The sequence below is a fragment of the Oncorhynchus kisutch genome, linkage group LG15 (assembly GCF_002021735.2).
Source record: "Oncorhynchus kisutch isolate 150728-3 linkage group LG15, Okis_V2, whole genome shotgun sequence".
Lineage (NCBI taxonomy): Eukaryota > Metazoa > Chordata > Actinopteri > Salmoniformes > Salmonidae > Oncorhynchus > Oncorhynchus kisutch.
The window spans coordinates 57,145,258-57,169,011 of record NC_034188.2 but is presented as its reverse complement, the minus strand read 5'-3'; the positions used below and the strand labels follow the sequence as shown (position 1 = coordinate 57,169,011).

The following is a 23,754-nucleotide window of genomic DNA, read 5'->3' as shown; positions in this document are numbered from 1 at the left end:
CATTTCCATCCGAGGTTAGCATGGCTCTGGGAGATCTGATTAATGTGGGATGCAGACCACATCGCTTCTCTTCTTTGCCCCCCCCCCCCTCTTTCTTCTTCCCTCCCTTCATTTTTCACCACATCTGTCCATATATCATTCCCATGGCCAACGGAAGAGAATGAATCCCTCCATCCCATACCTCACTCTCCTGGACAGATGAGAATAAGGAGGGGAGTGAGAGGAGAGGCTCGGGTTAGCTTTCATAATATTTCTCTAACATTGAGGAGAAAAACGAGTCAAAACCATGCGCTTCTTTTAAGGTGGTCGCTTCTTTGATACCACCAACAGGTGTGTGCTGGTGTGTGCAGGCCATGGGCCATAGCACAATGTGTGATGGCGTGATGTGAGTGTGTACGTGTGTGCATGTGTGTCTTAGTGCATGCGCTTAATTGTGTGTGTTTGCACATGTGTGTACTGGGTATTTGAAACATGTAGATGCACAGTACTACCAAGGTGCATTAAATTATCTCAATGCAAAAATGTTTCCCTTCAAACCAAACAAATGACATTCTAGAGGCTTCGTCTCCGGACCAGTAAATAAAATAAGTTATTACCCATCAACAGCACATATCCACATAACGTGACAGCATACAGTCTCTGATGCAACACAGTGTCTCCTGACCCCTCCTGTCTCAGCCTCCAGTATTTATGCTGCAGTAGTTTATGTGTCGGGGGGCTAGGGTCAGTTTGTTATATCTGGAGTACTTCTCCTGTCCTATTCGGTGTCCTATGTGAATCTAAGTGTGCGTTCTCTAATTCTCTCCTTCTCTCTCTCGGAGGACCTGAGCCCTAGGACCATGCCCCAGGATTACCTGACATGATGACTCCTTGCTGTCCCCAGTCCACCTGGCCGTGCTGCTGCTCCAGTTTCAACTGTTCTGCCTTCTTATTATTCGAACATGCTGATCATTTATGAACATTTGAACATCTTGGCCATGTTCTGTTTAAATCTCCACCCGGCACAGCCAGAAGAGGACTGGCCACCCCACATATGCTCTCTCTAATTCTCTCTTTTTTTTTCTCTCTCTCGGAGGACCTGAGCCCTAGGACCATGCCCCAGGACTACCTGACATGATGACTCCTTGCTGTCCCCAGTCCATCTGACTGTGTTGCTGCTCCAGTTTCAACTGTTCTGCCTTATTATTATACGACCATGCTGGTCATTTATGAACATTTGAACATCTTGGCCATGTTCTGTTATAATCTCCACCCGGCACAGCCAGAAGAGGACTGGCCACCCCACATAGCCTGGTTCCTCTCTAGGTTTCTTCCTAGGTTTTGGCCTTTCTAGGGAGATTTTCCTAGCCACCGTGCTTTTACACCTACATTGCTTGCTGTTTGGGGTTTTAGGCTGGGTTTCTGTACAGCACTTTGAGATATCAGCTGATGTACGAAGGGCTATATAAATAAATTTGATTTGATTTGATTTGTTAAGCAGCCAGACACACACTGGCACACAAACATCCAGAATTCAATACGAAATTCCATAAGCTCAAGACAATCAATTAGTTAATGAGGACATTTAATTACTGTAGTACTGGAGGGCGTCTTTTCATGTAATTGTTTGGGGGAAGGACAGAGCAAAAGAAGGATATGAAACCTTTAACCAATAGTCAAGGCGCTGTATTGGCCAGTTCTCATCTCTTCCATCCTCACTCCCCCTCCTCCCACCTCACCCAAGGCCCAGCCTCCTTCCCCAGCAGTGACAGGTAGATTAACGGGCGTGATAGATGCCCCTCTCTCTATCTCCCTCCTCGCTCTTTCTCCATCTATCACTGGACCTGCTGTAATTGCGGCTGCGTCGAGCTGGCACTGCAAGCCTCCATCCATCTCCTTAATAACAAACAGTCAGGGAAACGGATGGGGCTCCAGCCCAGACTTAATCTCCATCTATAAGGAGAGTGGAGGAGGGAGGGAGAGAGAGAGGGGAACTAGGGAGAAAAACAAGGGGAGAAAATGAGAGAATGGCTGGCGAAAGGCAGTGATGACTTCACCAAAAGAAGGGAAACATGAAATGGTGGAGGGATGGAGAGGAGGAGTGTAGGGCAGGAGTGGGAGAGAGAGTGTTTAAGTGTAGTGAATGAAGTACAGTGTCAAAGCAGGTGGAGACAGAAATGCAGACAGGCAGAGAGAGAATAAGTACACAGACAATATTTTCATGGTGATGAAAATGGGCTGGTAGGATGATAGAGAGAGAAAAAAGAGAGAGAGAAAGGGAGAGAGAGAGAGAAAGAGAGAGATAGAGAAAGAAAGGGAGAGAGAGAAAGGGAGAGAGAGAGAGAGAACGGGAGATAGAGATAGAGAGAGGGAGATGTCATCATGTGTGCTACCTATATCCCCCCAGTATAATCCCCATACTTTAATAATGACAACTTCTCCATCCTAGAGGTGGAGATCAACAATTTTCAGGATCAGGAAACATGTACTAGTCTGTGACGACCTAAATGCCAGAACTGGACAAGAACCCGACACCCTCAGCACACAGGGGGACAAACACATACCTGGAGCTGACAGCATTCCCTACCCCATATGCCCCCCTAGACAATATAACTAACAAAAATGTAACTCCTGCAACACAACTCCTTCAGCGCTGACTGTAGCTGGGTATGTACATAGTATGTACATAGTCAATGGTAGGCTTTGAGAGGACTCCTATGGTAGGTACTGTAGACTACTTTATCACTGACCTCAACCCAGAGTATCTTAGAGTCAGTCAGTCCACTGACACCCCTATCAGATCCTATCAGACCCCTATCAGACCCCTATCAGATCACAGCAAAATCACACTCTGCTCAATAATTTAGGCATCAAAGACAAAGGAACTGAAGAATATTAAGAAATGCTATAGATGGAAGCAAAATAGTGTGTAAATCTACCAAAAAACTTAGGCAACAACAAATTCAATCCCTTCTAGACAATTTCCTGGACATAAACTTGGCAGTAGAAAACCTAAACAGTGTATTTGACTTCTCAGCTTCCCTATCAAACCGAAAGAAATTGAGAAACCTATCCAACCAAAAACATAGAGACCCAAAAAACCTTAGCACATGCCTTCACTATGGTGAATCACTAAAACAATACAAAAATACACTATGGAAAAATAAAGAACAGCACATCAGAAATCAGCTCAATGTACAGTAACTGAAGAATCCATAGAATCTAACCACTTCTGGGAAAATTCTAAACAAACGTAGATGTCACGCCTGACCATTCTGCCTGCCTTGACCACGAGCCTGTCTGCCACTCTGTATCTCCTGGACTCTGATCTGGTTTTGACCTTTAACCTGTCCACGACCATTCTCTTGCCTACTCCTTTGGATTATTAAACATTGTAAGACTCCAACCATCTGCCTCCTGTGTCTGCATCTGGGTCTCGCCTTGTGCCTTGATAGATGTAAGGATAAACCACTTCTCCAATCTATAACAAACATCCAACAGCAAAAACGTAAACATGATCAAATACAAATCTTAGAATCAAATATTAAAGGCTACCAGAACCCACTGGATTCTCCAATTACATTGAATGAACTACAGGACAAAATACAAACCCTCCAACCCAAAAGGGCCTGTGGGGTTGATAGTATCCTAAATTAAATGATAAAATATACAGACCACAAACATCATCCTCAGCTCTGGGATCTTCCCCAAAATTTGGAACCAAGGACTGATCACCCCAATCCACAAAAGAAGAGACAAATTTGACCTCAATAAGTACCGGGGGATATGTGTCAACAGCAACCTTGGGAAAATCCCCTGCATTATCATTAACAGCAATGTACTGAGCAAATGTAAAATTGACTTTTTACCAAATTACCGTACGACAGAGCACGTATTCACCCTGCACACCCAAAACAAAGGCAAAGTCTTCTCATGATTGGTTGATTTCAAAATAGCTTTTGACTCAATTTGGCATGAGGGTCTGCTACACAAATTGATAGAAAGTGGCGTTGGGGGGGGGGGGGGGGGGGGGGAGAACATACGACGTTCTGAAATCCATGTACACAAACAACAGTGCGGTTAAAATTGGCAAAAAACACATTTTCTTTCCACGGGGCCGGGGGGTGGGCCAGGGATGCAGCTTAAGCCCCACCCTCTTCAACATATATATCAACAAACTGACAAGGGCACTAGAACAGTCTGCAGCACCCGGCCTCACCCTACTAGAATCTGAAGTCAAATGTCTACTGTTTGCTGATGCTCTGGAGCTTCTGTCCCCAACCCTAGGAGGGCCTACAACAGCACCTAGATCTTCTGCACAGATTCTATCAGACCTGGGTTCTGACAGTAAATCTCAGTCAGACAAAAATAATGGTGTTCCAAAAAAGGTCCAGTTGCCAGGACCACGAATACATTTATAAAACCCAAACACCAAATTAAGACTCTGCAAGCAGAATTCTGCTAAAATATCCTAAGCGTACAACGTAAAACACCAAATAATGCATGCAGAGCAGAATTAGGCCGATACCCGCTAATTCAGAAAAAAAATCCCAAATCCAGAAAAGAGCAGTTAAAATCTACAACCACCTAAAAGGAAGCGATTCCCAAACTTTCCATAACAAATCCATCACCTACAGAGAAATTAACCCGGAGAAGAACCCTAAGCAAGCTGGTCCTTGGGCTCTGTTCACAAACACAAACAGACCGCACAGAGCCCAGGACATGAGAAAACAAAAAAATAAATTACTTGACACATTGGAAAGAATTTCCAAAAATCTGATCAAACTGAAATGCTATTTGGTCCTAAACAAAAAGTACACTTTGGCAGAATACCTGACCACTGTGACTGACCCAAAATTAAGGAAAGCTTTGACTATGTACAGTGAGCATAGCCTTGCTATTGAGAAAGGCCACCCGCCGTAGGCAGACCAGGCTCTCAAGAGAAGACAGGCTATGTGCACACTGCCCACAAAATGAAGTGGAAACTGAGCTGCACTTCCTAACCTCCTGCCAAATGTGTGACCATATTAGAGACACATATATCCCTCAGATTACACAGACCCACAAAGAATTTGAAAACAAATACAATTTTGATAAACTCCCATATCTATTGGGTGAAAAACCAGTGTGTAATCACAGCAGCAAGATTTGTGACCTGTTGCCACAATTAAAGGTCAACCATTGAAGAACAAATGCCATTGTAAATACAACCCATTTTTATGTTGATTTTCCCTTTTGCACTTGAACTATTTGCACATCATTACAACACTGTATATAGACATAATATTACATTTGAAATGTATTTATTCTTTTGAAACTTTTGTGAGTGTAATTTTTACTGTACATTTTTTATTGTTTATTTTGCTTTTGTTTATTATCTACTTCATTTTTTTGGCAATGTAAACATATGCCCTTAAAACATATGCCCTTAAATTGAAATTGAATTGAGAGAGAGAGAGTGAGAAAGAGGGACAGAGAGAGAGAGAGAGAGAGAGAGAAAGAGAAAGAGAGAGCGAGATAGAGAATTTATGTCCATGCGGCCAGACAACACAGAAACTGGAGAGGCACAAGCTCATAAAAAAGCACTCTGCCCCTCCCCTCCGTGCTTTTATCCCTCTCTCTCCCACCTCTTCTCCCCTTTGGAAAGTGCCGCTCCTTGACTGGCAGGTCCCCTCACTCTGATGTTCCCACTGGACCGTGGGTAACCCAGGGTCACGGCAACCATATTCCCTTCATGGTGGAGTCAACCGTGTCAACTAGCATGGTTGGCCAAGGTTACCAAACCAAGGGCAACCGGTAGTGTTTATCCCAGGGGCTCCCTCCTCTTCCACAAGCAGCTATGTCAACGGCCCACTGTTTTACCGTTAACATGCTGGACACGAGACACAGTCTATGTCAGAGATGGGCAACTTTGATGGGGCTGGGGGACCCCAAAAAATCTGATTCTCATCATGAGGGGCCACAGTGGTTCGCAGATCTGCGTATCCTCAACCATACCCACACATGCAGTCAGTTGCCCCTAGTGTTTTGGGGGCCCTAAGCAAACATTTTAGTGGCACCCATCTTGACAGTAGACAGAAAGTGTTGAGGTCCTGCAATTCTACACATTTTGCCATAGGGTGGAGAGAAATCATTTCAGTTTTTAATATGATATCTGAGTGAGAGTGACTAACCAAATCAATTGGGTGATTATTAGAGAAACGTAATCATTAAATATTGTAAGAGCTTTCATTGTCTGCCCCTTTATTTATCCTACGGTTCTGGCTTACAGGGAGTACACTGTAAGAATGGCCCATGTTCTGATTTCTGTCGCTGTACATTTTTTTTTAAAGTGCTGAACAAATAGTTATATTGACTACGTCTGTCGTCGCTCTCACAATAATGTCTTAATCGAAATTACGGATGGCCTCTTATCGGATTGTCGTCCCCTTATGCCATAGTTTGTACATCTCAATTGTCAGTAGAAACCACATTTGTTTAAGCAAGTCAGCCATATCAGCTATGTTTTTTTAAAGGCAGTTAATGAGGCTGAATGAACAGTTTCGCTGCCAGACAAGGCTCCGCTGAAAGCCAGGTGTAGTAGTGGTAAGGTTTTGGGACTGCTGTTGGGACTCTGCTGTTGGGACAGCTTTATGTAGACCCTAACAGTTTGTGGGCACCATTTGTCACGTTATAGTGCAATTAATGTATTATTTAGTGTTGTGTTGTGTAGGCCGTCATTGTAAATAAGAATTTGTTCTTATCTAACTTGCCTATTTAAATAAAGTTTAAATAAAAAACAAAAAAAGTAGTGGCTTTGCTGGCATGCATCCCACTTTTGTTTTTGCCCCACCAAGATTTAAATCACTAAAATCACCACTGGAAATAACACAATTGGAATCATGTAGTAACCAAAAAAGTGTTTCATATTTATATTTTTAAAATAGATTTTAGTTTTGAGATTCTTAAAATAACCACCCTTTGCCTTGATGACAGCTTAGCACACTTAGCACACTCTTGGCATTCTCTCAATCAGCAGTGAGGTAGTCATCTGGAATGCATTTCAATCAACAAGTGTGCCTTCTTAAAAGTTAATTTGTGGAATTTCTTTCATTCTTAATGGATTTGAGCCAATCAGTTGTGTTGTGACAAGGTATGGGTGGTATACAGAAGATAGCCCTATTTAGTAAAAGACCAAGTCCATTATATGGCAAGAACAGCTCAAATAAGCAAAGAGAAATGACAGTCCATCATTACTTTAAGACATGAAAGTCAGTCAATACGGAAAATTTCAAGAACTTTTAAAGTTTCTGCAAGTGCAGTTGCAAAAACCATCAAGCGCTATGATGAAACTGTTTCTCATGAGGACCGCCACAGGAATGGAAGACGCAGAGTTACTTCTGCTGCAAAGGATAAGTTCATTAGAGTTACCAACCTCAGAAATTGCAGCCTAAATAAATGCTTCACTGAGTTCAAGTAACAGACACATCTCAATATCAACTGTTCAGAGAAGACTGTGTGAAACAGGCCTTCATGGTCGAATTGCTGCAAAGAAACTACTACTAAAGGACACCAATAATAAGAAGGGACTTGCTTGGGCCAAGGGACTTGCTTGGGCTATTTTAGCAAGAAGCAGTGTTGGAGTGTTGCATCAGATGACCTGGCCTCCACAATCACCTGACCTCAACCCAATTGAGATGGTTTGGGATGAGTCGAACCACAGAGTAAAGGAAAAGCAGCCAACAAGTGCTCAGCATATGTGGGAACTCCTTCAAGACTGTTGGAAAAGCATTTCAGGTGAAGCTGGTTGAGAGAATGCCAACAGTGTGCAAAGCTGTCATCAAGGCAAAGGACATTAGACCGGTGGAAATTTGTCCTTTGGTCTGGAGTCCAAATTTGAGATTTTTGGTTCCAACCGCTGTGTCTTTGTGAGATTTGGTTGGGCTATCATTTGTTTTTCAACAAGACAATGACCCAACACACCTACAGGCTGTGTAAGGCTATTTTAGCATGAAGCAGTGTTGGAGTGTTGCATCAGATGACCTGGCCTCCACAATCACCTGACCTCAACTCAATTGAGATGGTTTGGGATGAGTCGAACCACAGAGTAAAGGAAAAGCAGCCAACAAGTGCTCAGCATATGTGGGAACTCCTTCAAGACTGTTGGAAAAGCATTTCAGGTGAAGCTGGTTGAGAGAATGCCAACAGTGTGCAAAGCTGTCATCAAGGCAAAGGGTGGCTATTTGAAGAATCTCAAATATAAAATGTATTTTGATTTGTTTAACACTTTTTTGGTTACTACATGATTCCATATGTGTTATATTATAGTTGTGATGTCTTCACTTTTATTTTACAATGTAGAAAATAGTAAAAATAAAGAAAAACCCTTGATAGAGTAGGTTTTCAAAAACTTTTGATCGGTAGTGTGTTTTTCTTTTTAGATTTATTAATATGCAAAAAATATATATATATATATTTTGCTTTGTCATTATGGGTTATTGTGTAGATTGATGAGGGGGGGGGGGGGACAATTTCATCCGTTTTAGAATAAGGCTGTAACCTAACAAAATGTGGAAAAAGTCAAGGGGTCTGAATAGTTTCCGAATGCACTGTATGTGGGTACATGTGCTATCTACGTGATGGCCACGCAGTAGAAATCATGACTATATGGACCTCTGAGGTTTTGCATTGCCATGGATGTAGAGGGAGTGAGTCCAGCTAGAGATAGGCCTAGTGTTAATAATGAGGTAATGCTGATTGTTTCTGCCTCTGGATACAGCAGGAGTGTATTTATTCGTGCACATCGCAGTAAACCTTTTGTTATGGAAAAGGTTTTGCAATAGAAACAAATTTAGGTTAGTCCCTCCCCGTTTCGGCCCGTTTGCTTCCATTTGGTTCCTAGTGAATACGCCACAGTAGACCAGGAGATCTCCCAATGGGCTAGCTGATGTGATGTACAGGTCCAGTAGGGGCGGAGGGTTTGCACAATGTCAATAAGAAACATTTAATCAATGTAATGTTTTGGCAAATTTTTATCAGTCTAGCAGAAAATTGTGATATTTGGTTAAGAAACAATTCTCAAATGACTTAGTTCTATCCAGAAAACACAAAAATAGACACACAGATGAACATGGATATGCAAACAGGTACACATATACACCCAAGCACATACTCACACACACCTTTTTCATCATATCCTGCTGTTGTTTCCTGCTCAGCCTCTCTATGCTCTTTAGCCTTGGGCAATGTCTGCAGTAAGGCCTAGCTTTGAATCACGAGCACCTTGACATTGACCCCCCCCCCCCCCCACACACACACACACAAATGCACAACAGCAGCTGCTCCAACCCTGACAGGGCCTGACAAACAACTGCAGCAGCCTTGCAATATAGACTACTCAGAACTACTCATTTTAACATCCTCTCCCTACACTGAAAATATTGTATATAGTGTGACGTCCTTAGTACACCAGCATCCTTGTCAAAAGATTCCGACCCCTAATTGCATAGGTGGGTTGGACTTAAGCCTTGTTCACACTGCAGGCCTTAATGCTCAAAACAGTTTTGTTTTTCAAATCCATTTTGGAATACTGACTGTCCAAACAGCAAGTTACAAGTGACCAAATTGGATTGGTGTGTGGTTCAGACAGCAGTCATTTGCTGACATGGCTACACTAGTCGTCATAGTAACGACGGGTGTCTGCGCAGTGGTGTGGGTTGATTGGTGGTGATGCTCACTAAGAAGTTATGTAGCAAGCTAAGGTGACAACAATGCCTACCATGGATTTTTCCCAGTTGCTCAGCATGTTCAAAATCATAGTGTAAGAACACTTTTTTAAAGCCTCAAAGGATAAGATGATCTTTTAAAGTGAGTTATTTTTGGCTAGCCACAGCAGTCAACTAGCTAGCTAGCCACAGCAGTCAACTAGCTAGCTAGCCACAGCAGTCAACAAGCTAGCTAGATAGCTGTTTAACTTTCTAGCACATTAACAAATTTGTTTGGAAACCATTAACAAGCTAGTTAGTTACCACATGTTCTTGTCAAACTGTCAACAGAGTAGCTAGCAAGCAACAAAATATGCCATTGTAAAGTCTAAAAACCACTTGAGGGCAAATAAATCAGATTTGACTGTTCATGGTCAGGAAGTCACATGGCCAGGAATCAGATTTGTATCTGATTTCAAACTACTTACTAAGGTGATTTTAAATGTGTATTGAAATATCCAATTCCATGTGCTTTTTGGCTGTTCAGACTGCAGGAAAAAGAACAGATTTTAATCGGAATTTTCAACAACAACGTTCCTCTCCGTTCCTCTCCTCGCTCCTACCTGGGCTCGAACCAGGAACACAACGTCAACAGCCACCGTCGAAGCAGCGTTACCCATGCAGAGCAAGGAGAACAACTACTCCAAGTCTCAGAGCGAGTGACGTTTGAAACGCTATTAGCGCCCTCCCCGCTAACTAGCTAGCCATTTCACATCACATCGTTACACCAGCCTAATCTCGGGAGTTGATAGGCTTGAAGTCATAAACAGTGCAGAGCTGCTGGCAAAATGCACGAAAGTGCTGTTTGAATGAATGCTTATGAGCCTGCTGGTGCCTACCATTGCTCAGTCAGACTGCTCTATCAAATCATAGACTTAATTATAACATAATAACACACAGAAATGAGAGCCTTAGGTCATTAATATGGTCGAATCCGGAAACTATCATCTCGAAAACAAGACGTTAATTCTTTCAGTGAAATACGGAACCGTTCCGTATTTTATCTAATGGGTGGCATCCATCATTCTAAATATTCCTGTTACATTGCACAACCTTCAATGTTATGTCATAATTACGTAAAATTCTGGCAAATTAGTTTACAATGAGCCAGGCGGCCCAAACTGTTGCATATACCCTGACCCTGCGTGCAATGAACGCAAGAGGAGTGACACAATTTCACCTGGTTAATATTGCCTGCTAACCTGGAATTCTTTTAGCCAAATATGCAGGTTTAAAAATATATACTTCTGTGTATTGATTTTAAGAAAGGCATTGGTGTTTATGGTTAGGTACACGTTGGAGCAATGACAGTCCTTTTTCGCGAACGCACACTGCATCGATTATATGCAACGCAGGACAAGCTAGGTAAACTAGTAATATCATCAACCATGTGTAGTTATAACTAGTGATTATGATTTATTAAGTTTAATGCTAGCTAGCAACTTACCTTGGCTTCTTACTGCATTCGGGTAACAGGCGGGCTCTTCGTGAGGCAGGTGGTTAGAGCGTTGGACTAGTTAACTGTAAGGTTGCAAGAATGAATCCCTGAGCTGACAAGGTAAAAATATGTCGTTCTGCTCCTGAACAAGGCAATTAACCCCCCGTTCCTAGGTCGTCATTGAAAATAAGAATGTGTTCTTAACTGACTTGCCTAGTTAAATAAAGATGAAATAAAGGTGTAATTTTTTTTTACAGATTTCCGATTGTTATGAAAACTGGAAATCGGCCCCAATTAATCGGCCATTCCGATTAATCGGCCAACCTCTAATATCTAACGATACACACAATTCTAAAAGTTTTAAAAAATAATTAAAAATATATAAATATTAGGATGAGCAATGTTGGAGTGGCATTGACTAAAATACAGTAGAATAGAGTACAGTATATACACATGAAATGAGTAAAGCAGTATGGAAACGTTATTAAAGTAACTAGTGTTCCAATATTAAAGTGACCAGTGATTCCATGTCTAGGTACACAGGCCAGCAACCTCTGAGGTGCAGGGTTGAGTAACCGGGTGGTAGCTGGCTAGTGACGGGAGTCCCTTCAAACTGCCAGTGCTGAAGAGGTGCTAGGCTGAGGCTATAAAGGGGCAATCTGCATCCATTGTTTGACTTTTAAATGAATGATATATAGGCTGCCCATTGATTCTTGAAGAATATATGTTAGAAATGCCTCATATCCTGAGTTCAATTCAACTGTCGTACTCCAACAGAACCCAAAATACACAGGGTGGCCGCTTTGTTTTTGTTTCAACTGCAGATTCCCCCTTTAAGTCATGAGGCTTTACTTCTAAAGTCACTGCATTGGTGTCAAAAATGGGATGACATGGACTTCATTGAAGCACAAGGGTGTGCTCCCACAAGGGAATAGTCTAGTGGTGCATCCCAACAACACCAGCAACCTCATCAATATGTTTGGATCTTGCACAATAATGGCTTGGATGTTGGACTGACAAAGATAAGGGCATAGGGCACAAGTCCCAGTCTACCCCCGAATTTGCTGCAGTTGGCTACTATGCACAAGTAATCTCTTCATGAAGCCCTACACACAATATTGGAACACGCACCATACATGCATCGATTACATTTATGTTTGTAAAATGTTGCCTATTAAATGTATACATTATTTTAACCCATGATGACAAACATAAAACAATCAGAATATAAATTGAAATGGATGTATCCCTGTCAATCAATTAGAAATATCATATTAAGCCGTGTAGTTCGTGACTTTTCCTGTCCGTTCACACGTTTCATTGATGCTATGGATTCAATGTTAGTTGGGTCTAAAGGCTATGATCATCGCTATTGTGAATTAACCTCCCGCGGTGTTAAAAGGCCCAGGTTGGTTGATGTTACGGCGCTCGCTGGCTGCACCCTAAGTCATGCCCTAAGCCGCCCGCGGTGAAGCCTTGCCCCGGCCCATGTGCCTGCAACCGCGCTGCCGATTGAAGTTCGGCCGCCTGTTGGTCCCTCACCGCGGGAGAGGGGAAAGAGAACCGTTTTGAATAATTATTATATAACTTTATAGTAATTTACAACACAAGACGAGGTCCACGGAGCTGTGAAAGTTTCCCCTCCAGTTAAAACGAGAAAACACTATTTTTAGAAGGATAGCCTGGTTTTTACACATCTTCTGAACAATAAAATGGCCTGCTGTTCCAAGCAAAGTGGGGACATTAGGGCACTGTAATGGAGAAGACATATCAATTACATTGATTCAACAAAAACCCACTACTATAGTCATCATCGGCCAATAAATGTATTGCCATAGGCCTATCCTATTGAAAACTATTTATGACTTGATTTGTCATCATACAATAATGTTATCATGCGTAAAAACGATAGGACATTTAATAGCCTATTCTATAATTACTTTTATGATACCAAAATGCACTGTGGGGGGTTGTTCCAGGGTTGTTAAATTAACCTGGCTATACAGAAATGTATCAGAATTCTGAATTGTGCGGCCAATAACCAACATGGTAACATAGCCTATCAGAAAGAATCATCAGCATTTTCTGTGAATTGTACTTAATTTGACCTGCTACTCAAAACAACAAATGCAGTTACTGAGAGTTGGGATACCGCAGATGCTTGAGGCGAGTGTTGGAAACAATACGGACATTATTTTCAGTAGGAATAACGATTGTATGGCGCCCATTAATAAATGCGCGCACTATCCTGCAGAGTATGGAATATAAAGACGACGAGATAATATTAAGAAAATGCTGTGCTCGCGCTCAAATCTTGGAGTTATCAGATATTAACTTGTCATGGCTTAGCAACGGTGAAAGGGAGCGAATAAACTGTGCCAATGCATGCTATGTGAGTGTAGAGCGTGCCATTGGAATAAAACGAGGGGATCCTGGGTTTGTAATAAGCGAGTGTGTGTGATAAGAAGGTGGGGGTTAGAGACCCCGTCGTGTTTTGACCCCCCAAACAACTCCCAACCACCATCTCTACCCTCACCGTCTCTGCCTCTCTCAATGTTTAAAGCAACATCGCCCATGTCGCTGTGAAAATTTCCAGCCTGTCGCGACAGCCCATGGACAGCGAGAACGGCCAAAAAGGACGCAATTTCTCCTCACCAAGCATCTCGCCTGCGAGCCGGACCCAAAGACATAACGTGCGGACCCACCAGCGCGCTCTCGAAACCGAAGCCAATGCAGGATACCACGAGCACCGCCTGAGAGTGACTATAACCTACACGTCAAATCTAGGTTTCGGTGGGATATTTTATGAAATCATATTTTTCTAAAATAGTGTACTGTATTTCTATAATCTTTGATGCCTACATGTAAAATAGCCTAATGGTTTATATGTTCGTATTTGTGATAGCTGTTCAATACACATCGCTTTTATGGTCGTGCACCTCTAAGTTTGGATCATAAAGCTGCTTGATTGCAATAAAAGTAACGATTCGATTCACTTCGGAATTACATGTAGTGTATTGTAGCCCATAGTAGCCTCGGCTATTGCTATAGCCTAATCACGGTACACTCAGGGTCAGCTGTTGTTTTTTATAACCAAACCCCTTCTTAATTCATAATGATGAGATTAAAGGTTTGATTCTACAACTGTTAGTCACCTCTATTAGTATAATAGAGCGCATTATTTTCATCAAATAATCTGTATACAGGAGGCAGAACGCCTGCGCTGGACAGCCGGTCTGGTCTCATCCTTCCCAGAGTAGGATTGGCTTCCGTGTCGCATGGATAAGAGGGTATGATGGCTGTTTACTCTATTTTACTGCATACTTTACACTCACTCATCATTTGAAGTGTCACGGTAGTGCGTATCCTTCTCTCCAGATAATAATCTTGCTAGTTTGGTTATTATGTAGAATTTTGCCTCTTTGCTCGGTCCTTACGTTTTGATGTAGCGCCCTCGCTGCCTGTCTCGCCTCCAAACCTGTCCTCCCTCGCGTAGGCCACAGCTCCCAGCTATACAGGGCCAATGAAGGCAGCAGCAATATGTCAAGGAGTTCACATCAATCTATCAGAAGGAATAACCTTATTGACATAATTGTGCATGCTCTGAATATTCCTTAATAGACTGACCTGACCTAAATCATTAGGGAACGTGTCGAAATAATGTCAAGCAGCCTAGTTTGACATGTGGAAACATCCTATACATTTCATATAGGCTACATTTCACATATATTATCTTGCTTATAAATTTGCTGTTAATTAGTCTTTATATTTCAGTATAGGGTCACGTATAAATGAGCAAGTGTCAGAATTATACTATTCTCATTACTTTGCAAGAGGTTTAGGACTATAAACATATAGCTTTTATATAGGGTATACAACGTCTCCCTTGATAGCCATAAACGTTTTCTGGATTTCAATATGTATAGTGAAATATTTGAAATATAGGTTCTTTAAAAGTGAAAATGTGTATTTCCTGCAGCAATTAACAGTCGATTATAGGGCCAATAAAAGTGGCTGTGAAAGTGGAAAGACATGATATGTCTATATACAGTATGATGTGTAGTGAGTGTAGGTCGAGGAAAAAGAGACAGGGAGAGGCAGACCAAGTCGCTAAGTAGGTCAACTCGTTTGCTACAGTGAGTCCACGGCTCGCAGATCTCGTTGCTATGTGCACTATGCAGTCAGTGGCCACTCTTTTTCCATTCCTAAAGATAATTGCCATAGTAGGCTACTCCTGACATTGTATCACACACACAACACACACACACACACACACACACACACACACACACACACACACACACACACACACACACACACACACACACACACAGCAATAACCTGCGGAATACCAAAGGCTGCAGACATAGGGTACCATCTTTTTTGAATAACTAGTCAAACTCCCATAGAGTGAACTGTTGCACTTTCTGTATGTAATTACAATTTTAAAAAGAATAATAGGTCAGATGAAATTTAGGATATTTGTTATCTGTGTTTTAATAACACGTTCGGCTTGCAGTTGAGTGAGGAAATTAAGAAATGTTGTCATATAGCCCGAGTGTCATCGGCTTCGGGTCGTGCAAATCAAATAAACTTTTCAGGATAGAATGTTTCGGTTTACTGTAATTAGGCCTACAGATGACAATTACGCAAGCGCTTTTTATTAGCATTTTACATTTGCTTTTCGTTATATTAGTGTAATCCTGTTAAGAATGTAGTACTTCACGCAAATTAAAGTCAACAAAACAGGTACTTTCTTTGTCCAATTTGATTACAATTCAGACATAGCCTATAGGCTACTTTAGTTCACTGAAACAAGGTCAAGAAAGTGTGTCAGTCAATTATCCATAATTAGCCTAATTCCGGTTATATGCAGCAATGGGAAGTGCATTTGATAAATTATATATGTTGTCCCATGCACTGTAAAATATACAGTGTATCCCACTGTTTACAATTGGTGACACTAGTCTGTCATTTGAGCATATGGCTATTAGGCGACCTTCAATAACGGAAAGAAAAGGCATCCGTTTGGAAACCTGCAGACCATTCTGTTTTCACATAACGATTTACGAGTATTAGGCCTACATGTATGCTAAATGGAAAACTATTCCCACAAACTCTATCACTTTTGATTGAAATAAGCAGGGTGTTGGGACACCATGGCATACGAATTTTAATTTACGTTCCCATTGTTGCTTTTTATTTTGAACATAGGCTACTCGAATGAAATACATTGTATTTGTCTGAATAATGAAACTGTGGAATGGATTTGGTAAAATAGGCCTATAGTCGAATGTTTGTAAACTTAGTTTGTGCCAACAGGCAATCTGGTGGAAAGTGATTTGTGTGTATTGAATATATTGGACATTGCAAGTTCAAACAAGTATTTGTATAGTTTAATCTAACAGTTTTATTACTTAAAACAACTCCAATAACAAAATATGAAGGAAGCGCATGCTGCTATGTTATCCATCCACTGGTATGTGGTTAATTGTTAGCATTAATATTTCTAATATATGTCATAGCCTATGTGGTAAAATATATGTTCAACTGAATTGCTGAAAGAAATGAACTATATAGTCTATGCCTATATATTGTATAGCGAACTAAACTCTACTCTTTGAACTATCCTGATTACGACGAAGATTGCAATAAATTATACTCGTATTAACACTGTAAGTAATTCTCACATATGAAGCCCTTCTCTCAGCCTCATGCCTTTTAGGAACATTTGAAGAATTCATCTTCTTGATTTTGGTGCTTTGATCAGATGACGCACAGCCGCTACAGTCGCACTGTAATCAGAGAGCTCCTGAGTACACAAAGGCGCGGAATCTGATAGTGGTGATTGTGTTAATAGCGAGTATTCATAAAACAAAAGGTGGCACGACAAAACCGCAGAGCAGGTGCACGCTGTGATCACGCAGCCATATGGGACTATGATTGGCCATGGTTTAATCCAGGAGAAAACCACTGGCTTTTGCTGAAAAGCCTTGGAGACTGAAGTCAGCTACAGTTGAACACACATCAGCTCTGTAATGTTGAGAGAGATATGAGACTGACAGCGAGATAGAGAGCATAGGCTCATGTTTATGTATGAATCTCTGTGTGTTTGTTTATCTCATGTCAATTGTCCCAGGGTGGATGTAGCTTTTCCCTCTGAAAAACGGCTCAGCAAGGAGCCTCTAGTCAGTGTTTATGAAGGAGGAGAGAAAATTAGATACAGCTTCGAAGTGATCTGCTTCCATATTCACAGGGGGCCTCATCTCCTAATTTCTCTCTCTCTCTCTCTCTCTCTCTCTCTCTCTCTCTCTCTCTCTCTCTCTCTCTCTCTCTCTCTCTCTCTCTCTCTCTCTCTCTCTCTCTATCTCTCCCCCCTGTTCCTCAGTATGAAGACCTGGTGCACTACTCAGGGTCAGAGGGCATGCCCGTGGGGGGGTATGGAGAGGTCATGAGGTCACTGCCCCCCCCTCACTATGGCCACACTGTCCCAGATTCCCTCAAACACCACAGGGACCAGATCTATGGGTGAGCAGAACATAACTATTTCAGTGCAGAGTGTGTGTTTGTTTCATTTCATTCTAACAGTATGCATGTATATTTACTATCAGTGTGCTCTGTGCCTATATGCATTTTCCTGGATGTGTGTGTATGTATTGTGTACATGCATGTGTGTGAGGTGTGTGTGTGCGTGTCCATAATGTGATAACACTGTGTGTTCTGTGTGCACAGACATCCCCTGTTTCCACTTCTGGCCCTGGTGTTTGAGAAGTGCGAGCTGGCCACCTGCTCCCCGCGGGATGTTACAGCCCTCTCAGTGCCACCCCACCTCCAAGGCCTGACCAATCACAGTGATGTATGCTCCTCAGACTCCTTCAACGATGACATCGCAGCCTTCGCCAAACAGGTGAGTTACAGCCCTCCGAGCCGGCAGTGATTCAGGATTGGATTTTAGATTAGAAGTTTAATAGTCACATGTACAGGGTTGCAGGTGCAATTACAGGGTACAGGGAAAATCTTAAACTCCGAACTCCAACCATTATCCAAATGACCGTGGACGCCGTTCCTTGTGTGTTTCAGATTCGCTCAGAGAAGCCCATTTTTTCAACAAATCCTGAACTGGACAACCTGGTATGAAAATAAATACAAATGTATATACTGTAACAGCAAAAGAACCAAATGCTCATAACCTACATGTATCGACACACACAGTAATTTAGAGATCGATTAAGAATAACTCAAACGCATTGTGTTCATAGCTACCAATCTGTTCTTGTCCTCAGATGATCCAGGCCATTCAGGTACTACGTTTCCACCTGTTGGAGCTGGAAAAGGTGTGCTTCTTCACTCATCTAAAATCTATTCTCTCTCTGTCTCTGTCTCCTCTCACCCTTTATGATTCAGACTAGTGACTGCTGAAAGCAGGCAAACCAAACATGATTAGCCATCATACACCTAAACCATTACAGTACTATGCTATTTCCTGACAGCATCTCTTCTCCCTCTTCTTCATCTTCTATTCTCCAGGTTCATGACCTGTGTGATAACTTCTGCAATCGCTACATTACCTGCCTGAAGGGCAAGATGCCCACAGACCTGATTTTGGATGACAGGGAGGGCGGGTCCAAGTCTGACGTGGAGGATTTCACTGGCTCCTGCACCAGTCTGTCAGAGCAGGTAGGTGACACCTGAATGATGAAAAATGAGCTGAAAAGTCTCAGATTTCTCAGTATATCTCTATATCTCTATACTTCTATATTTTACCTATTGGGCAAAATACTTGTCACTAAAGAGGGAATAAATGTTAATTTCTTTTGCTACATTCTCACATCTTTTCCTGTTAATCTCAATATGTTTCTATCTCTTTCCTTCCCTCGCTCTCTGTAGAATCAGTCGTGGTTGCGGGACCCAGATGACTGTGCGTCCACTCCACTAGGGACCCCTGGCATGTCATGTGGCCTGCCTTCACACAGCACAGACAACTGCAGCGATACGGGTACCTCTAACACACTAACTCATACACACACCTGCACAAACATACACTCATCTTTACAATCACTTATGCTGACAACATAATCGACATACACACATAAACCTGACATCAATTGGACATGTTAACACACACACACACACACGCGCGCGCGCGTACTGTGCTAATGCCATATCTCTATTGTCCTCTGGCAGGGGATGGTTTGGATGGGGGCGTGGCCTCCCCCAGTACGGGAGAGGAGGACGAGACGGACCGAGACAGAAGGAACAACAAGAAGAGGGGAATTTTCCCCAAACTGGCAACCAACATCATGAGGGCATGGCTCTTCCAGCATTTATCGGTGAGAAAAGAGAGACAGTAGAAATAATAGTGAGAAGAATGACAGATAGAAGCAGAGAAAAGCAGAGGAGGGGAGCCGAGAGAAGAGGGAGCAGATGAAAGGAGGAAGGGGACATCGTACAGGGTAATGCAAAAAAAATGAAGTTGAAATTATAATTAAATGACAGAGAGATAATGTGTGAATAAGACGTTAAATGTTGAATAGTTCTGAACAGAGAGAGAACAATTGATGGTGAAATGTAGTAGTTCTGATAATTAGTAGTTATACTTAAAAACTCAAAAGTCATTCTCACTAATTATGACTGTTCTAGAGGAGAGAGAGAGAGAGAGCGAGAGAGAGAGAGTAGAGAGAGAGAGAGGTAGAGAGAGAAGAGAGAGAGTAGAGAGAGAGAGAGGTAGAGAGAGAGAGAAGAGAGAGAGTAGAGAGAGAGAGAAGAGAGAGAGAGTAGAGAGAGAGAGTAGAGAGAGAGAGAGGTAGAGAGAGAAGAGAGAGAGTAGAGAGAGAGAGAGGTAGAGAGAGAGAAGAGAGAGAGAGTAGAGAAAGAGAAGAGAGTAGAGAGAGAGAGAGTAGAGAGAGAGAGAGAGAGAGAGTAGAGAGAGAGAGAGAGGTAGAGAGAGAAGTGGAAAGGGGTTGCTGCAATTTAAGGGTCACGTCAGTTCATAGAATTTGACTTGAATTTAGATGTAATGGCAGCCATTAGTATTCATCTAATGGTTATAGGTCTAGCTGATTTATTTCATACATGATTTGGGTTTTTCATTCTACATAGATAGTGGTGGGGTCATTTGTGTGTGGTGTATGTGTGAGCCAAAATTATACATGTGATGATTTTATGGAATGATAATGTATGCCAAAAGCAAAGGCTAAAAACATGCTCTTGCTGAATCTTAACCAGTTTTGCAAATCCATAATGCAGTTGTTCTGAATGTCCCTTCGCAGCACCCATACCCCTCGGAGGAGCAGAAGAAGCAGCTGGCACAGGACACAGGACTGACCATCCTGCAGGTCAACAACTGGTCAGTACCCCCCTGATCAATAACCAATAATCAGCTCGTGTGTTTTACTACTGTACTGTGTCCCTCGTCGCTCGGTCCTTAGCGTGACCTTCACTGACCCCATCAATACTGATCAATCCATTATCACCCAGAGATCCATACGCTCTCTGTTCTAAATGTGGCTTGACGGTGAACCATGAAAGGGTTTAAGTGGTTGAAAAGTGAAAGGTTAATATCCTACGCGTTAGTCTTTTTCTCCATTAACTGGTGTTCTCTGCCTCTCCCGACTCTCCTTCTATTCCATCCTCCTTCTCTTTGTGTTCTCTGCTTCTATTCTCCCGCTTTTTCGTATCCCCTTTTTCCTCCCCAGGTTTATCAATGCAAGACGGAGAATAGTACAGCCCATGATTGACCAGTCAAATCGCTCAGGTAATAATACCATGTTATTATCACCGTATTCCCGCTCTAATGTATTGTTACTGATGTAGCTATACATTCCTAGGTTGTATGAATGCTATCGGTGTGTATTTTGAGTGAATATGTGTATAGCTGATCTATATGGACATTCAGGCTAGATGAATGATGTGGGTGTGTGTTTGGTTGACCAGGTCAAAGCGGTCCTTACAGCCCAGAGGGAGCAGCACTGGGGGGCTATGGACTGGACGGCCAAGCCCACCTGGCTCTCAGGGCAGCAGGTAAGAGACAGAGATAAGGACGACTGGGCCATGTTCATTTAGGCAACAAAGAGAATAAAACTGACTCCTTTCAGTTTTTCCGTTTTAAAAGGTTTCGCTATGGTGAACTAGTGTTTTAGGGTCATGCCAGGTGGGCATGACCCTAGTGTTTTTACCAATCGTTTGGTGCACACTCGGTGGTATACACTCTCTCTACACTCTCTCTCTCTCTCTCACCGCAGGTCTTCAGGGGATGCCGTCTCTTCCAGCAGAGTACCCCGGGGCCCTGCTGTCCCAGTCTGGCTACCCCCACGCCGGCCCAACCCTGCACCCCTACCCCGGCCCCCACCCCGCCATGCTGCTGCACCCGCCGCCCCACCCCCACCCCGCCGATCCCCTTATAGGCCAGGGCCTGGACATACACGCCCACTAACTGAGAAGGAAGGGTGTGAAGGAGAGGGGAGAGAGGAGAGGGGAGAGAGGGGCCATCCTGGGGGAGATGGGGGCTCACACACCCGCCACACGCTAACTACGACAGCATGGCGCAGTCCAAATGTTTACATTCCCTGACCTCCACATAGTCACTCAACCCACTCAACCCACTGTCTGCAACATTCATACACTGCCCTTAACATACCACTGCTGGCCCCTCTTATACCATCAATATACTTACATTCCATCTCACAGACGTAGACAGACACACACCATACTGAGCCCTTGAGTGTGAGCCAAACCCTCTTCAGGGTGGAAGAGGCGAGCGTCCTCAGCCCCTTCCCTCTCTACATACTCTATGCTGACAGTGAGCTGTCTGACTCCCAGGATAGCGCCTCCTCTAGGAGCATAGAGGAACACCCCACACGGACCACTGATCAGCCAACTTGCCTCTCTCTCCCACCTGGCCTACTGGCCAACCAAGCGGAAAGACAGAAGGACACATGTCGGACACACAGCTTCCGGTCTGCCTGTGTCACCTTAACCTCTATAACCGTCAACGCCCCTCCTCCCAGCCTTATGACCTCACACAGCCCAGGCTTGAAGTGTTGTGATTGGACAGGACGCCAGTGATGCACTCTGACCCCTCTCCACCTTATTTAATTTAATTTGAGTTTTTTTAGATCTATTTTTGTATTTATGTGTGTGTCAGACAGACGCGACCTCACAAAAGTCCTGTGAACAGCGATCTTCCAGGGCGTCACTCTGCATGACTCGAATACAATATGAATGAGCTCAATTTGTCTCTCTCAGTACCTTGGTTTGTTTAAATACGTTTGGAATGAGTTGATCACTTACCTCCTTAAGATCCTGTCAGACATGAATAGTGGGGTTTACTGTGGGATCCACATCATAGGTCAAACAGTGAACGTACGCACGCACGCACACCCACCCACCCACCCACACACATACACACACGCACACCCACCCACACACACACACACACACACACACACACACACACACATACACACACACATACACACACACACACACACACACACACACGATCCTGTCGAACCATTTCATGGTCCATGTTGTCTGCCATTGGGTTTAAGGAGGACAGCCAAAGGACTTTACACATGCTGCATCTTCTTCAGTCCTGTATGGGTCTGATCAAATAATTTATTTCCAAATGTTAATGATGATAATTGATGATAATGATGTTACAGTTATGATTATACTTCTAGTATTAAAAGCTTTCTTTTGTAAAAATGTGTGAATTACTTATTCTTTGAGTTTGCCCTCTAATTATTTGCACTTAGATGTGAAAGCTACACAGTAGTGAAATACACAAATCGGTAATAGGTCATCTTGAAAATATTCGTATTTTCTTCCTGGTACAATTACATGTTGTCACTATATGCTATTTGGCTCATTTTCAACGGATGTTTGCAGCTGCATTGTATCCCCTTCTCTTGTTTCTCTACTAGCCAAGCATCTGCCCTGACCTTTCTCCCCCTCTCCTTTAGTTTAGCTCTTTGTTTGTTTTTTCTCCTCATTTTCACTCAATCTTTCCACATTCCTTTCTCATTCACTTCATACCTCCTCCCATCTGCAGGGCCATGTGCAACAAGGTTCAAATCCAAGCCAAAGTGATTACTCATTAAATGTCAAACACAATTCAAATGCTTTTGGCATGGCCTAAACCCTCCTCCTCCACCCGGCCATCCATTCAATCCCCACCTTACCTCTGTCATGTGATAGATGCAGCCTGCAGCAGGGGTCAGAGTTCATACAAGGGTCAACAGGAAATGGCCTGGCTTTCTGTCCCATCACTTATTTTCCTGTCCACACACTCATTCGCCTTGTCCATCCTGTCACGCTACCCTCCAGACATGCTAGTCATGTCCCAGCTGTACATTTTGTCCCCAATCCGTGGACACACAGTTGGTTCATAATCTGTTGCACTGCAGGTCTATTGTTCACATCGAGCTTCCTGACCATATGCAGGAGTTCATTTATGAATGTGTTCATCTTTCTTATTATCTTGACTACGTAAAGTGACTTTGGAGCTTGAAAAGCACTTAAAATAAAATGTACTATTATTATTATTTAAACACTATGGTCCCATAAAGAAAACAATTGACTGTATGATAATCA

General features: G+C 42.7%; 1 protein-coding gene across 1 annotated transcript; it reads left to right on the top strand.

Moving 5' to 3' along the window:
- The first annotated feature begins 13,347 nt into the window (after positions 1-13,347).
- On the top strand, positions 13,348-22,883 carry LOC109906064 (homeobox protein meis3). The gene is made up of 13 exons (XM_020503718.2): positions 13,348-13,953; positions 14,367-14,450; positions 17,549-17,688; positions 17,893-18,067; positions 18,241-18,291; positions 18,444-18,494; positions 18,688-18,837; positions 19,048-19,156; positions 19,345-19,490; positions 20,430-20,506; positions 20,856-20,914; positions 21,094-21,180; positions 21,402-22,883. The coding sequence occupies exons 2-13, from the start codon at positions 14,439-14,441 to the stop codon at positions 21,590-21,592; spliced, it is 1,248 nt and encodes a 415-aa protein (XP_020359307.2). The 5' UTR covers positions 13,348-13,953; positions 14,367-14,438; the 3' UTR covers positions 21,593-22,883.
- The last annotated feature ends 871 nt before the right edge of the window (positions 22,884-23,754 follow it).

Coding starts and splice junctions, on each gene's coding strand:
- LOC109906064 (XM_020503718.2), top strand. Junction 18,068..18,240: donor TCGCAGCCTTCGCCAAACAG/GTGAGTTACAGC, acceptor TGTGTGTTTCAG/ATTCGCTCAGAGAAGCCCAT. Junction 20,915..21,093: donor TGACCAGTCAAATCGCTCAG/GTAATAATACCA, acceptor TTGGTTGACCAG/GTCAAAGCGGTCCTTACAGC.